Source organism: Nilaparvata lugens, chromosome 2 (assembly GCF_014356525.2).
Source record: "Nilaparvata lugens isolate BPH chromosome 2, ASM1435652v1, whole genome shotgun sequence".
NCBI classification, from domain to species: domain Eukaryota; kingdom Metazoa; phylum Arthropoda; class Insecta; order Hemiptera; family Delphacidae; genus Nilaparvata; species Nilaparvata lugens.
Genome location: NC_052505.1, coordinates 71,182,095 through 71,199,205, shown reverse-complemented (window position 1 = coordinate 71,199,205; position 17,111 = coordinate 71,182,095). Strand labels below are relative to the sequence as shown.

The window sequence follows — 17,111 nt, the reverse complement described above, 5'->3', positions numbered from 1 at the left end:
ATTATGTGGAACTGTCAACTTCTCTTTCATTTCACCTTAATTTTAAAGAACCTTGGAAAAGTCTACTCAGTTTTATACAGGAAACTTAGTAACATTAAACTGAAATTGGAAGGTTGACTTCCTGATAAAATATTTTCTCAAACGAAAATACAAAACATATGTATTTCCGATTATTCTTAAATTGTTGAATTCAGTTACGTTACTCCGTACTCTCCATACTCTGATTGAAGACTTGAAAGTGTTGGAAACCGATAAAGTAGCAGTCAAGTCGAAATTGGTTTACAGAGAATTATTTCATTTCCAAAAGCTTCGGGAGGACAAAGTTCGATGGTCTCTGCTACTCATATCAATAAAGTTTCAAAACATCATGTCATTTTAATTACGGTACTCTATAATAATAATATTGTATGAAAATAAACTGAGGAGAATAGAGAATGGCCTCTCCGGATGAAGATGCTAATCTCATTGAGCTAGAGGCGAGTAAGAGTGGCTATCTGTCGAGTCTGGAGTTTTCTGTTGTGTTAATGTTTCGTAGTAGTTCTCAGTGTCAAGCACTCTCTCGAGTTGTGAATACTCTCGCCTCTCGCCACGGGAGTTCAGACCCAAAGCTCGTTACATAAGGACTTCTGAAACTGCTTATCACGTTGCCTCTTCCAAATACTACCTCCTTTCTACTGCAATTTTCTCTTAGGGACTTTTCGTCCTCAATTTCCTCAATCGTTTTGTTAATTTGAATAATCAATGGTTGAAGTGAACCCGCGTTATAAATGTTGAGAATGGAGCGAGTCAATGATGTTGTTTCGTCCGATGTCTTGAATTTAATTCTACTGAGAATTGAAAAACATGTATGGAAATTGCTTATCTACACATTTTTGATAATAGGTCTTACTCAATATTATTATTTGAACTCTATGATCTTCGCAATTACATTATATTATGATTGATACTTGTCCACACTATGCGTACTGTAGTAAGCCCCAAAGCGCAATACACCGTTTTCTAACCACCGTACAAAGCAGATTTAGTTAAAAGCGGATCCAAGTTCATTTGAATACGTGTATTTAACTTATAGAACACATGTAATCAAATGATACAGAAAACCATGGAAGAAACTGAATTCAACCATAGAAGAAACTATATTTAACTATAGTATAAAGAATATTAGTAGGCACTATATATCCAGAACTGTACTCCATGCAGGGGCACAAGCCAAAATGAATTGTTTGAACAAATAGTGTATGGAAGCCAAAATTTATCGGTTAAATGGATAATAATTTATGAAAAATAAATTATGTGGAACTGTCAACTTCTCTTTCATTTCACCTTAATTTTGAAGAACCTTGGAAAAGTCTACTCAGTTTTATACAGGAAACTTAGTAACATTAAACTGAAATTGGAAGGTTGACTTCCTGATAAAATATTTTCTCAAACGAAAATACACAACATATATATTTTCGATTATTCTTAAATTGTTGAATTCAGTTACGTTACTCCGTACTCTCCATACTCTGATTGAAGACCTGAAAGTGTTGGAAACCGATAAAGTAGCAGTCAAGTCGAAATTAGTTCACAGAAAATTATTTTCATCTCCAAAAGCTTCGGGAGGACAAAGTTCGATAGTCTCTGCTACTCACATCAATAAAGTTTCAAAACATCATGTCATTTTAATTACGGTACTGTATAATAATAATATTGTATGGAAATAAAAAGACATCAACTAATAACTTATGCTCTCCATTTCAGAGTTTCCATTCTCAAAGTAACAACAGTGGTTAAGTTTTGAGTTCACTGGAGGTTGATTACTTTTTCTTGGATAATGAGATTTCCGTTTCTATCCAAGTTGTCAACTTGTTTAAACTTCGGTGGTATGAACTTACAACCTCTATAATTGCTTTCATCGTGACTAAACCCATTGTTTGGAGGAACAACTAACTTGAAATCAGAAAATACTCGGATGGAAATCTTTCCTCTCGTGATGAAATTGAATCAATCAATGTGATGTTGATATGGAATGCTTGAAAATTATCATAATTTCAGAACATAATGAATATCCACGCTGAACGGATAGGACAAATGTTGCGTATTTCGATAAAATTTTCGATTTTATTATGAATGATTGGATTTTAAAAATGAATGTAACAAAATGAGCTCTAAAATACAGTGTCTAACTGGTTGCAAAAAAAAATTCAGCGAGATTTCCATTTAGATTTCACATCATACTTTTTAAATTCAGAAAAACCTGTACATTTTTATTTCATTCGAACTAAATACAGTTGAACCTCTGTATAACGAAGTTGATTATCCCGAGAAAAAAATCTCTGCAGAGAGGTATTCGTTATTGAGAGGTTGCTCTGTCAAGAAAACTGCCACAATCTTATGGATCTTATAATATAAAATCAAGGGCGGTAATTAAATGATTTGGGCGGTAGTTAGTGTCTTATTGGGCAACAATTTGAAGAATATACCATTCTCATCAACATTGAAATGGTCTTTCGGTTCATAATATATTCTGATAACTTTTTCTGAACTTCTCTAAGAACATTTTCATTCCAGATTTCACAAGAGGGTACATATCAACACTAGCACTTTTATATCACACCGATGTCACTTTTTGGACGATGTCATGCCGTTTTTTGAATTTTTCTAACCAGCCTTTACTTGCCTTAAAGCTAATATATCCCGATGATACTGCAAATTCTAAAGCCTTTTCATTGATTAAATTCCCTGACAATGGAAGATTTTTCTCGTGCATTACAGTCACCCATTTTATCACCGGTTATCGGTATCATCAAATGTATAAATTTACAATGTTGCAAATCATTAGCAACACTTAGTTTTAGAATCTGATCACGATTTTTTAGAAACTGAATGAAACTGAGTACAGTAACTTAACCAGCAAAATTGAAATGTGTAACAAAAGCAAATGGTGGGAGGATGGAAAAATCCAGCATTCCCGTTCCTTTACCTATGAATGGCGAGTTCTAACAATTGAAATGTGTGGCAGAAGCAAGGATAATAAAGTCCAGTCGTTTACCTGCCTGGTCTACGAATGACAAGTTCTTGGAAGTCTATTTCCAGTAACTTGCATTCAATTTTCGACACATGTTTCAACCTCTATTAACTGTCTTAACACCCTTATCTTCTTCTTACTTGAATTGCAATTTCTTTTTAGTCCTTTAGTCCATTATTATCGACCTTTCTTCTGAAACCAAACTCTTTCTTTGAAAATGGCTCTCTGCTTCCTATAAACACTACATTTTGTATGTTGAAGTCAAGAGAAAACTTTGTTGTTGAGAGGTCCGAGATTCGTTAAATAGAGGTAAATAAGCAGCCAAACCTCTAAAATGTCATGGTACGAGGTAAAAATTCGTTGTGTAGAGGATTTCGTTAAGTGGAGGTCCGTTATAGAGAGGTTTGACGGTATATAGATAGATAAGATATAGTTGGTCTCCACATCTCCCTCCACAGCCAACCAACCTGTTCCACCACATGACGCCAAGCAGAGAGTAGGCTTTGACTTTGTTTTATACTCGCTGGCGCCAAGTGACTGGTACATACTTTGATTATGTATCTTTGATTATGGATACGTATAGAACGATACGAACGATTTGAACGTATCCATAATCAAAGGTAGTATGTTTGGGCATTTTCGTGCAATAGAACGGCTCATGACCGTGGTATGTTGCAGCTGTCAAAATGTTGGGAGCTGAGCTTTAAAGAAGTCAATTTGATTACACAATTTATTGCCAACTCCAATAACTCTTTCCAAAAGGGAGTTACAGCTTTTCAGGAAAGCGTAAAATTGATAGTAAAAGAGAAGGAATATGATTATAAAATTAAAATCGACTCGTAGGCTGGATAATTATGAGTTTTGTGACGATTTACTTGAAAAAAATCATATTACATGGACTTTCTATCTTCTTTTGAAGTTCCTCTACGAATAAACTATTTGGAACTTACGGAATTCCATAAATCGAAGCTCACCTCGCAAATACCTAATAGTTTCATGCAAGCAAAGGTCAGAGAATATTGCCAATTCGTTGCTCGTAATCATTAAACAAGAAATGCATATGAGATTTGAACCTGTTCATAGATTCGATTGCCCAATCAAACGTAATATTAGCTAATAGCTAATATCACTGCAATATTAGCTAATAGCAATATTATTATATATCACGTAATATTAGCTAATAGCTAATATCACTGCAAATTTTTATAATTCTTTATTGAAAAATGCACTCATTCGAGAAAAACAGTAAATTCAAACAGCTAGAGTATGACTCTGCCTCAGCTACAGGACAGCCTAATAAAGAGCTCACATTTGTAAATCTGCTATTTCTGAATAATTATTAACACTATTGATAATAAGGAGCGTTCAGACTTATGCGCCACAAACAAGCGCATTCCTATATTTTAATCAGCTAGTAATACGCTTATTATATCTATATCTTACTATTTCTGTACTAAGCTTATCATATCTGTATCTTACTGTTTTTGTACGAATATAGATAAATATAATGAGTATAGCATGAGTTGATGAAAAGTGAAATGCACGTATTCATGGCACGTAAGTCTGTGCGCACCTTCGTAAGAACGTTGAGAAATGAGGAAACACAATCAAAAGAAACAATAAGTGATTCGTAATTTAGATATTTCATATATATATATATATATATATATATATATATATATATATATATATATATATATTTGAAGGTAATAAGTAGGCAATTCCATGATGATTCAATATTAGTATTTCTATCCAAAGTACTGATTCGAATTCATCAATAAATGAATTTGTCTGTTGAATAACTGAGGGATTACAACTTCACTAAACAAGATTTTCCACTGTGGGATGCGTACCAAAAAACAGTTGAATTCAAATTTCTTATTTCTGTTGAGATAGTTGACTGTTCTGGAATCTGGTATGTAGCCAATTTTTATGAGATCAATGTTTGTGAGGATACTGTAAGGGTGACTTTTGTTCTGCAAAGCTGTCCTTGTCTTTTTAAAGAAATAGAGAATGAAAATTGTCAGTAAATATTTCCTCATTGGGATACGTTCATGAACAAAATCGCTAGTTCATTCTTCCGCATTCTCTCAAGTTCTTAACAAAGAGAAGTTAAAGTGTTCGAGTAGAAGAGCAAAATTGAAAATAGGAAAATTTTTCTATGGGAGTTTTCTTGAATCACTCGTTATTCACTCACTCCCTCAGCTTCGCTGATTGATGATGAACTTCAATTGATATAGTAAACTTCTCCTCATGTGTTTGCAATCTAAATAGCCGAGTAAGCGACTATTCCAGAATCTTTCAGAATGCATCATCAGCAATATTCTTCTTATGGGTGTTACAAAAGGACCACGAAATAAATTAGACTTACTCAAACCAATAGTATTCACAATATCAATAAATATTTATTCACAATAATAACATATTATAATGCATCTTTGTATCTTATAACTCATATCGATTTGATCAATATTACCATAGATTAATTTATTATAAATTCACTCACTTATTGAAACGTTCTGCGTAACATTATTGTTGGAAAATTGTATTCACATGTAATTTCACTTATTTATTGATAAAAAGATAAGATCTGACACTGAGCGAGCTTAAAAATCGTAGAATCTTGGCGCCGTATTTATAGATGATTTTTAAGAAATTTCTCACCCAAGCTGCCAGTTACAGGATTAAATCAGAACGATTATTTTAGCTGGTTGCATATTAACCTTTGACAGAGGACAATAAAATAGATTCTAGTAGCTTGCTTAACTGAGAAAATGTCAAAAGTCATTATTAATCCGGTCCTTTCAAACTTGGAAATAATTACGTATAGAACCTTATGAAAATACGAACCTTATAATTTTGCCTTTTTTTCAATTATATTTTATAAAAATCAAATTGACAATATTATCTTTGCAATTATTAGCATAGCATAGCTAACACTGAAAACGTGACCAATCGTGGAGTTCCAAGGTTTGTTGGTATCCTTGATAGTTCCGGAAATAATTCTCATTGAATTATCAATTATCAATTGAAATCTGTTTATTGTATCACCACTCCCAGATCAGCTTCATCATAATTTTCAAAACTCCATTGGACATTTCTTATATCTAAAACCCTCAATGTAATTTAATACGGTAATTTTATATCCAAGACATAACTTTGTTGTAATGCTTGAATTATCATACTGAAGCATGATGAAATTCGCATAATAGCATTATTAGAAGAATCTACTTCCTCTGATAATCCTCTCAAAATATAGAATGAGCTTTCCATTTTAGTGTGAGTGGTCAAAGAATTCTCTCCCTATATATTCTCCCTGAACATAAAATAATGATAATTATTTACAATATTACAAGAATTAATTGATGAGGAATGCTTTTTTGCAAATAATTGTTATTTACACAATTTCTCTCATTCTAGTACAATAGGTCTCTCTCATATTCGAATTATTTCACTCAGTTAATCTTCAGCAGTTCACTCGTGCTTTAATCTTTCGCATAAAGTTATTTTTCAAAATTCGTCGCTATGATGTGAGTCTTCGACAAGTTCTGTTTGTTTTATTGTTGCCAGATGAGGGCTATCACAGTTTGGGATGCAGAGTGTCCTGCCTCATGCTTCATGTCAGAGAAGGATGAGTGAGAAGGATGAGAAGGAGAATGAGAAGGATGAGTGGTCGCGCCATGTGGAATGATGAAGCTCCTCCAGTAGCTCCACTGCCATGTTGCATTGCAGCTGGATGTTCCCCTGAAACAAACAAGTAATAAGAGTATGATAAACAAGTATGATTCTTTATGCCCAAAACGAGCTCAGAACTGAACTATCATACGATAAAGACGTTACCGTACAAGTTACGTACAATATTTTCCGTAATATAAATCTAAAAAATAATTATTAATTGAGATAAAAAAGTATGTGAGATCATAGCCTTTTAGTCGATGAACGTATGAGTTCAACGTACAACGTAGAAGTTTAATTGATCCTCCAAGAGAGCAGTCAGCGCTATTTTGACTTGTTAGATGGCGCATAGTTATTCACTTCTTTGTAAAGTAGTTGGAGTCTGAATGTAGATTATAAGCAAAATAATTTTTAAAAACCGATACTACATTGCTTTTGATTTAGAATTATATACAATGAATATAACTGGGAAAATAAAAAACGATCCCATGTCTAGTTTTAAATTAACAGAGGAATTTCAAGATCATCCTACTAAACTTTCATTGATCTGAAGACAGCTAATTTACACAAGCAGTAAACTGATCAATGCAATACCTTTTGATTTGGATTTCAAAATTTGTAAAAAGAGCGTCAATGAGTGGATTAAGAGGGAATATCTCTTTACCTTTGATATAGCAATTTAATTTAAATTATTTTATTTTCATTTTATAGTATTTTCTCTGCACAATATTTTGTTTGATTTTTTATGATTCTGCTGTTATGGAGTTTTGTAATTATTAGTTAAATTTAACTTTAACTTTCTGCATTATTCCAAAACATTATGTTTTTCTTTTACTGTTTTGCAACTAGCTCTCACCAGCGGGCAAAGATTTTCTTTTTGCTGGTGATGCCTAGATTTTATATTTCATTTTAATTTTATTCAAGTATATGTATGAGTAATTGTGCTTATTTAATTATATGTCATTTTCAAATCAAAAATCAAATCAAATCAAAATTTCATTTACAATTCAAACAGTTGAGGGTCATGCCAAACCCAAAGGTTTTTCGGCGGGTGCTCAGTTACAGGAAAAAAATGAGTTACAAAAGATAAATATACTTAGACAAAATAAATATTACACTCCAAAGATTTTAAGTAAAAACTGAAAGAAAACCGATATAAAATGCAAAAATAGTCTAATCAAAAGAGTTTATAAAGTATTATAAAGAGTTTGTAATATTTTCTGAATATTCTAATTGGCAATAAATGAAATTGAATTGAGTTGAAAAAAAATGAAGAGACTTATTCCAGACAGTACAACACCACTAATTTAGTCTTATCTTGGAGTAGTAGTTCAGTCTCTAACATCTTGATGTTATTCTACTTTTGAATTTGATGCTTAGGTATCAAACATTTCTACCTCTATTTTTGTTGATGTTTTTGTATTTTCGGATTCACTTGTTTGTATAATATTCTTCTATATTTCTCATATCATCCATTAGGCTCTGTTACTTTCTAACTCTCTCTCCATTGGATGTTTTCTAACGGTTCTGATGATGACCATATTATTTGAAATACTTGAGGGCGTGTGGTCGAGTCAACAGATGATGAACGATCGTAGGGCTTCACTCATATTACAATAATATCATATTATGCCGCTCAATGTTTACGTTATAAGTTTACTACAGATTCGGTGTTACAAACGAAACTAGTATCTCAAATTGTTTCAATAAATCAATGGTTTGACAATATCAAGTCGTTCTCATCCAATTATTTCATCTACCATAAAATTACCATCGCAAAATACAGAGAAATTATCAATCATCATCCGAAGATCCTACCTAAAAAAATTACTTGCTATACAAACAAGGTCAGATATATCATCCAATGGAAACATTTGTCCAGTTGTGAATTTAGATTGTTGATTATAAGCAGAAATATTGTTAAAAAGCGATAGTAGATTGCCTTTGATTTACTCTGATCATTAAGAATAGCTGATATTTTAATCGATTCAATTGACAATATGAATTATTGGAGCCTAATTGGATAGAAATTTTATGTTTCTATTTTGGATATCCCTCTGATTAGGGTAGTATCGTAATAAAAATTCAGTGTATCGCCTTAATGATATTGTTGAAGCTGAATTTTTCTTTACTGTTGAATACAACCCTTAGTTGGTTATTTTATAGCTAATACCTCTGAATTAGATTCAAATATTATAACATAAAGAATGAAATTCAAATTCTACTAATTGAGTAGTATTTCCTCTTCATTTCAATATGATGGATTATGTTGTACCAAAATATATCGTAGGCTATAAAAGTTTTGAAGAGGTGCTCAGTTTGGCAAACAATGAATGCCACAAGAATGTAACAAAATGCATGTGACGGTATTTTGCAGCCCATGTAATAATAGTTGTAGTTTTTTAATTTTGTGGAATGATAAAGCTACAGAATGTCCCATGATTCCATGCGATGTGAACAAGAGGATCAATATACTAGCAATCCATTGGCCGATAGCCACGGACAGTTTATTAGTAGCCGCAATATAAGCCAGAAATCGGATCATCAACCGGAGTGAGATGCCAAGTTATTGCTTTGGCAGTTAAGGTGGGAGATGCGATCATATTGACTGCGACCATTAACCAAAATTAATTATTAGTGCTTCGCAAAATTGGAAAGTCATGTCGTATCCAGATTGAGTAGTATTTGCTCATGTCATAAATGAGGCAGATACAGTAGCCTAATATGGTGGATGAACACATAAAGATAAATGGGAAATGAAAATTGATGATAGGCCTACATTTTATGATAAACAACGTCAATATAACATTCAGAAGTCGGCTATAAATTCCAATGAAAAAGTGAGTGGCGAGATACTGAGGCGGTCCAGATTCAGAAAAACTGCACTCTCGACAATTTTAACTAGTAGTTCTGTGAACAGTAGACCTCGCACTCAGTAAGTTACATTAACCTGTTGTTATGTTTTCTCAAAAATTAATAAATAATTTATCAATTTAAAATGTCTAGCAAAAATCCTAAATAAACATAGAGCTTGCTGCCCTATCGTACCGTGACGTGTCGTCCCGTAATGTGAGTGTGAGCAACTGTCTACAACGTTGATGGAAAGATAGCCTACATTTTCAAGATGTTCGATGTTTTTGAACGGGTAGTATTATAGTCCACTAAACAGCTGATTTATGATAAATATTTCTATAGTCTGATTTTTATTCCAATATTGGCGTATGGAGGAGGCTTCTTTTTCCTTTTATATTATCCTTGAAATGCAAAATTTCCAAAAACCTTGTATATAAGTAGACGCACAATTTAAAGAGGAACATACCTGTCAAATTTCATGAAAATCTATTACCGCGTTTCGCCGTAAATGCGCAACATATAAACATAAAAATATTTAAACATCAAGAGAAATGCCAAACCGTCGACTTGAATCTTAGACCTCACTTCGCTCGGTCTATTATCCCCCCTATTAAAATTTATTTTCAGAAACCATCCCCAATATTCACACAACATATTTCCAAAGTTTCATGCTGTTATGTCAAGTAGTTTTCAAGTCTATAGGGAACAAACAAACATACAAACACACAGACATTCATTTTTATGTGTATAGATTTACTTACATTCGGCTTAAACAAAAGTCTCTCTAAATGGAGGTAGAATGATAAGGTTGACAACTCTCAGTTCTGTTGTATTAACATTTTTTTTTCAAATCATTTTCAAAAATGTCATGTAGTAACCTACTATTGTGTTTAAGACAATTCTGGCGCTATCATAGTTTCACCACTATTCTCTTCCACAGTCCTATCTCTTGCAGTCGTTAACTATATCTATAATAAAGTAAAGAGCTGGCTTATACACGTACGGGATTAGAAGATTAGACCCCATTCGAAGATTAGACTTTTGCTCTTGTGAATTATTTTCCGACAAATGATGAAGTCATAACTTACATATCGAAGTTATAATATTAAAGCTAAGAGAAAAATAGAACTTTGACTCTCAGATCAACGATTAGAGAGCGTAAGCATATAACCGGTTTTTGGGTAATAATCTTTCCAGTATTTGGATGAGCAAAGGTTTTTATTAACCTTCACTGTGGAAATCTCAATCTCTGTTTCTCCTGTCATCTATGCAGGATCGTTTCACAATCAAGAATTAAACAATGTTTAATGATTTGATTTCTGACTCAGATAAGTACGAGGCACATGTGATGGGTGACGAAAGTCAATAGTAGACTAACGATTTCATACAACTAGGAGGTCGCAAGGGTGGCTGTTGGGAACAGTTGTGTAAGCTCACAATTCTCATAAGTTATTCTACCCATAACGAATAGCGATTTCAACATCATTCCACAGATTATAAACAACAATAATAGAGAACTCTATATTTTAAAAAATTATTTATTTATTTATTCTTATGGCTTTTATCGGCAGAGAGATCCTTTTGGATGGTCTGCCTTGCCGTATTGCCGAAATGTCATTTCCTATCAACACTAAAGTTAATAGGCTATGTATTCGGTTCGGTTCTTCATGTTTTCTCACTAAAAATTGCACTTTAACTTCCTGAGTGATTTTATAAAGTTTAAAATCAAGAAAACTATTTTCAAACACAAATTCACATTTAAAAAGCAAACATATATGAAATTTTGATGATAATATTGAACTAAAAATTTCACATTAATATTTTAAATTATGTTGGCAAACTATAGGCGTATTGTACATTGGTCTATTTTGAACTTCAAGTAAATCATTCGGCTTTGGGGGTGAGGAGGTGATTTTATCATTGACACTAATACTCATTTCAAGCGTTCGATTTACAATGGAAACACATGGAGCTTATGCTTGTCTTACCTTTGTAATAGGTCTGTTTTACTTGAAATAAGAAGTCTTCTCCTTCTTCTTACTTTCAGGGTTTAGGCATCTCTGCCTGTTCAGAACCTTATATCCGTCCATCTTTTTCTTGGACGCCTTCGGTCTCTCTTGTCTTCTGGGTTGTAGTTGAGCACCAATTTTGTTAACCAGTCCTCCTCCATCCTATTCACATTTCAATCTGCTCTGAGATATCTGTCCATTTCCAAAATATGAAATAAGAAGTAGATAGGAAGAATATTTTGTTATGTAGGAATATTATTAAATCAACGAAAAATTATTTGTGAACGGTGAATGGAATAAAAATGGAATCAATTTAACTATTACCAGTCAGAACATGGACGTAGACCCGGGCGGGCGGTGTGTCGCGTGAGGCGGCCGACGAGCGACATGAGTAGTTGCCCTGGTGACGTGGCATGACGCGGGGAATGGTCAGAGTGGATACTAGCCCGTCAGGCGCCGACCAACGCGCGTCTATCAGCAGATCGTTGGCTGGCTTGACCAGCATCTCGCTGCCGCTACCGCTGCCGCCTCCGCTACCGCCTACACTACCGCCTCCCGCATCAGCGCGGTACCAGCGCAGCGTGGCGAGTGCGTGCGGCGCCTGACCCACCACACAGCGCAGGCGCAGTCCGCTGCCTAGCCGCACGTGCACCTCGCTTGCGCCCAGTATCGAGGCGCGTGGTTCTGAAACAAAGTGCAACAATCAAGTTGAAAATACCAAAGGTGATACCTTTAATTTAATAATGAAAAACAATAGAATGAAAAATGTTTCTCATGTCAAACAAAGTCACAGACAGCACACAATCTCAATCTGAAGAATCATAACAAAATATTTATCATTCACTTCAAAACAAACATGATCCATTGCGTCATTAGAATTTAATTGAAAAAGATTATCTGAGAAGTGTATGGAAACGGCTTTTGGATGGATTAATAGAGCATAGGAGGTTGTAAAATTCAAAGATAATAAATGCAGGTAGTTTTACAGCGCTAATCACTTAATAATTTCAAGCACAGTCTAACAAAGTTATGAAGGCATTTCTCAGCTAACTGCTCACGTAATCATTTCTTATACTTGAGAAAGTTATTATGAGCTGCGGGAATTTCACTCGTCGTCCGAAAACTAAAGACGTTTTCCACTACATTTTCCAACCTCTGGCTGCCTGTTCAGTTGCGGGCACACGAATCATTAAATGAGGCTCTGATCGTCCTGAGAGTTTGAGTGCCGGTCTGATAAACGGAAAACAACGACAAAGTTTGCACCGGTACCTGAAAGTTACTTAATAACTTGAGGGGTGGTGAAGTGCGCTCATTTTGTTCAGTAACTTCAACATTTCAAGATTTTGAATATGAACAGTCGCATTGACGGGTGAGAGAGTGCGTCAGCATGCATCAGACGGGGAAGAGACATGATGGAGAGAAGAATAGAAAGGAGAAGGAGAAACGCAGGACCAAGTTGGAAGAAGAGTGTCCTGTAACTAACCTCATTAGCCTCGTAGGCAAGAGAAAAAACACCTGGAAGAGTACCGCAGTAATTTCACGGTTTTAATTATAAAAGCTTGTTATTTCCCCTCCTTCCATTGTGTCTTTTTCTGCTCCACTCGAACTACTTCTCCAGAAGTGGTTTTGAATAGCAAGCTTGCTAAATGAAGTTGACTCGGCGACTACATCAAATTTCCGACTTAGTTCCACCGTGCTCCTCATGAGCATCAAGCCTTCACAAGCTTTCCATTCTGCTGACTTCTTATCTGAAAAATCCTAAATAGGAGTGCACCACACAAATCAGGGAACAGCAACTGAGATGTTCAAAATGAAGTTGATTATTGTTATTGGAATTATCCTTATCAACTATTCAACAAAAACATCGTTAGAGCAACATTAATAATTAAAATAATGTATTGTTAATTGTGTGAGATGGAACGGTTCTGATTTTTTAGGATCGATGAAAATGGAAATGGAATGATGATAAGTTATATTCTGTCTTTGAAAAGTAATTGGCTACCTATCCAAATCCATTGTTCTATAAAATGTTATTATTGATTCTCTCACATAATTGATTGCATTGTGTAAGTCTCTTCCTGATGAAATGACGTGCAATGTTTCACCTTCTTTAGGCCTATATGACACAGTCGGCCACCAAGGACGCTCCACCGCTCATACGATTCTGATGGCAAAATATTTAGAACACTACACCAATATTGTCACCAAAACTGCTACAATCAAGTTGATCAAACATCTGTGTAATAATAAAGCAGTACTATTTCATATTTCAACCAATCAAGGGTTACGAATATGGTAGTGGTGGACTAAGTGCAGCGTAATGGGACTTGCTCCATATAAATGATCCAATGAGATTACTTGGTCGCGCCACGAGCTGGTGGATCAAAAAGTCGGAGCCCACTGCCACCACATTTTTGGTAGTGCGTTCGGCCACGCGTTTGAAAAGTAGTGTGACATGCTCCAATTTCACTCTATGATATAAATTGGTTGCTCCTTCATAGTGGCGAGTGTGCTATAGGCCTTACTCTTTGTTGTCTGGAATGTTTTGAGGTTAAGTATTGGTAGAAAGAAAATTCATGTACAGGTATTCTTCCATTATTTGCAATTAATTCTTTCTCATAAATTATAGAGACTCAGTGAGAATAACATTTTCACTTGTAGCAATATATATAGATTACTGTTATAGAAGTTTGATTCATCATTCATTTTCAATTGAAGTTTCGTTTATTAATTCAAACATTTATAGAAATATTGCATTTGAATTTCTATTTGAGAATTCAGACATTCTGATGAATCCGGAAAAGAAGTTATATTTTTTCATAGTTACCGAGGACGTCATATATCATGACAATAAATAAAATGTTATTGTGGGTTCGATTCCAAGAGAGAATGAATCTCAACCCTAATGCTGAAACTGAAAAATATAATATCTATGAGACGTATGACACGGTTAAGTATGTAACATGTATACTTTCTAAAAAAGCATTCAAACCCCAATTTTTCTGATTGAGGAAATACCATGAAAAATGCCTTAAAGCCTATTACCTATAATATATGCCCATAGAAGTAATGTATTACCTGAACATTGTTTGCGAACTGTGAATAATTATCTTTTGAAACTTCCGACTAGAACTTTTTTGAAGCCATTTGCCTTCTGTTCCATCCAAAACCGAATGAAACTCATCGTAATTCATATCACATACTAAATTACCATTCGCCAGATGTCTTTCCTGATCCAAACAAGATTGTTCCAAAACTTCTCTTTCTCGAAGTTCGGTAGTAGATGGAATCTACGGTAGCGATGCTACTTGGATTATAGGAGTTAGAGGCCACACCCTTCCACGCTCATACTCATACAATGTACTTGATCATTCTCCTCAAGTGAACATCAAACTGTTTTAAATTGGAAAATTAATTTTTTATTGATTCTTCAAACAATATCAACATAACTAGAGAGAATAATTTTCATGGGCTGTCAAATATTTTGGTAAGGTCAATAATTTCTTATAGTTTGAGTTTAGTTGGAGGCCACACACTTCTACGCTCATTAAATGTACTTGATCATTTTTCTCAAGTAAACTGTATTGAATTGGAAAATTAACTTGTTATTGCTTCTCTGAACAATGTCGAAATAACTAAGGAAAAATTTTCATGGGCTGTCAAATATTTTGGTAAACACAATAATTACTTATAGATTGAATAACGATAACTTCCTATCAATTTTGTATAATGATTGAAAATCAAACTATGTACTTACTATTTTCTCAGAATAGGGACTGAAGCTTTGAATTCATTGAATTCAAGCACAATCAAAGCATTCAATATAATACCATATTTACTTTGATGAAAAATCAACTTGCCGCTAACGAAAAAATTATCTATATTGATATTATCTGTTCCAGCAAGCATCCTGTTGTTTCAATAACAGTTGTTTGAATAAGTTCTTACAGAGAATGTTTGAGCAGTCATTCTCTCCTGCTACATCTCTTCAGATTTATTCAATATATTCAATAATTGAGTAGATTGTGAACGTGAAGTGCTCAGGAAAGTTGCAGACGGCATGATTTATTCAAGAAGTCTTTGTTATTGCCGGATGCATGCTTCCTATTAGAGACCATTCATAAAAAGGAATCGGAGAGTGTGAAATATTCGAAATTAAAATTTCTCTGGGAAGAGTGGAGTTTGTACGATATGCAAATATTTTCCCAACTTTCCCCTATCTTTTCTCATCCTATATTTTCCCATCACCATTTTCCTTTTTCACTCCCCTTCTTAATTCGTTCTTCCTTGCCTCTTTTATATTATGTAATGTATTCCCAATTCCATAATGATTTGTTACTTGTGGTTTTCCGTTTTCATCGTTGATTATCGTTCCAGATTTTGAATTTCTAGTACGAATAATTTTTGGACAGAAAATTGTGATGTGAGTATAAAGTGGAAAGTGACTTGACCTTACTTAGAACTGATTCTGGCCTCATTTGAATTTGGGAGAGAAGTAATGAGGGCTCGCCTGATTTTCTTCACACAACAACATAATATATTAATCTTAATGATAGATGATGTACGAATGAATGAATGGAATGAATTAATTCACTTACTCTTCCTCCTTTTCCATTCTCCTCACCAATTCACCTTACTCCTTCCTTTCTTCTTATATTCGTTCCTTACTTCTAGTAGTTTTCGTCGTTCCATTTCTGTTCCTTTCTCCCATCCTATTTATATATTGAATCCTAATTAGTTTCATGCTTTTTCTTCTCCTGTTCTTTTTAGCATTATCTTCAACCCTTCAGCTTAATTTCATGTTTTCTTCCCAATTTTTTATCTGATTCACTTCAAATTTTGATTATCATCCACCTTCCTATCCTCATTTACTCTTCTCCATATTCCTCTTTCTCCTCATCTTTCCTCCTCCAGGAAGCATCTTTTTCCTCAGGATTAATCGGGGCTGATGCGAGGAATGATGATGATCAAAGATGAATGAAACTCTAGTTGTCCGTCTTAGATCGGTTTGGAAGCTAGGTGAGTTATTATTAATACTAAATAAAAGATAAAGATAATTTATATACTGCTGGTGACCCATCCAAGAGCAGTCCCGAGTTCACGATCACTGAGCAACAGTTCTCCCCAAGTGACCAATTACATCCACGAACCATCACTATCACTCTCCCCAGTCTCTCCTTTTTATTCATATTCTCCTCAGTTATTCAATATCTTCCTCATTACAACTTTCCAAATTGTACTTCCTCTTTCTCATGACAAAATTGTATTTCGTCTTCACGTCACTGTAAAGTTGTTCAGAACGACTGAACATACTATGCAGAACATTCTTGCGGAATTCATTGAATTCAGCTGTAATTGTTTCAATTATTGTAAAACTGAATTAAAATTTGGAACTTAAACGACCCATGCCATATCTTCTTGAGCTATTTTTTACGGCCTTTCTCAGATGCCAACTCAATCAGCAAATCAGAGAGCTTTCTGCCCTGCTGATTCTAAAAACTCCGCCTGAAAAACTCTTAATATGGTCATGCCCTGAATGTAAAGGTGCGAATAGACTTATGCAT

At 34.3% G+C, this 17,111-nt stretch overlaps 1 protein-coding gene across 3 annotated transcripts in view; it reads right to left on the bottom strand.

Moving 5' to 3' along the window:
• Positions 1-5,395: 5,395 nt before the first annotated feature.
• LOC111057182 (basement membrane-specific heparan sulfate proteoglycan core protein-like) overlaps positions 5,396-17,111 on the bottom strand; it is a 111,316-nt gene continuing 99,600 nt past the window's right edge. For all 3 annotated transcript variants that reach the window (XM_039421608.1, XM_039421606.1, XM_039421607.1), the window contains 2 exons: positions 11,872-12,231; positions 5,396-6,754 (listed from right to left, as the gene is read on the bottom strand). In XM_039421608.1, coding sequence (XP_039277542.1) covers positions 6,627-6,754; positions 11,872-12,231 — 488 coding nt within the window. In that variant the 3' untranslated portion in view covers positions 5,396-6,626. The remainder of the gene's footprint in view (positions 6,755-11,871; positions 12,232-17,111) is intronic.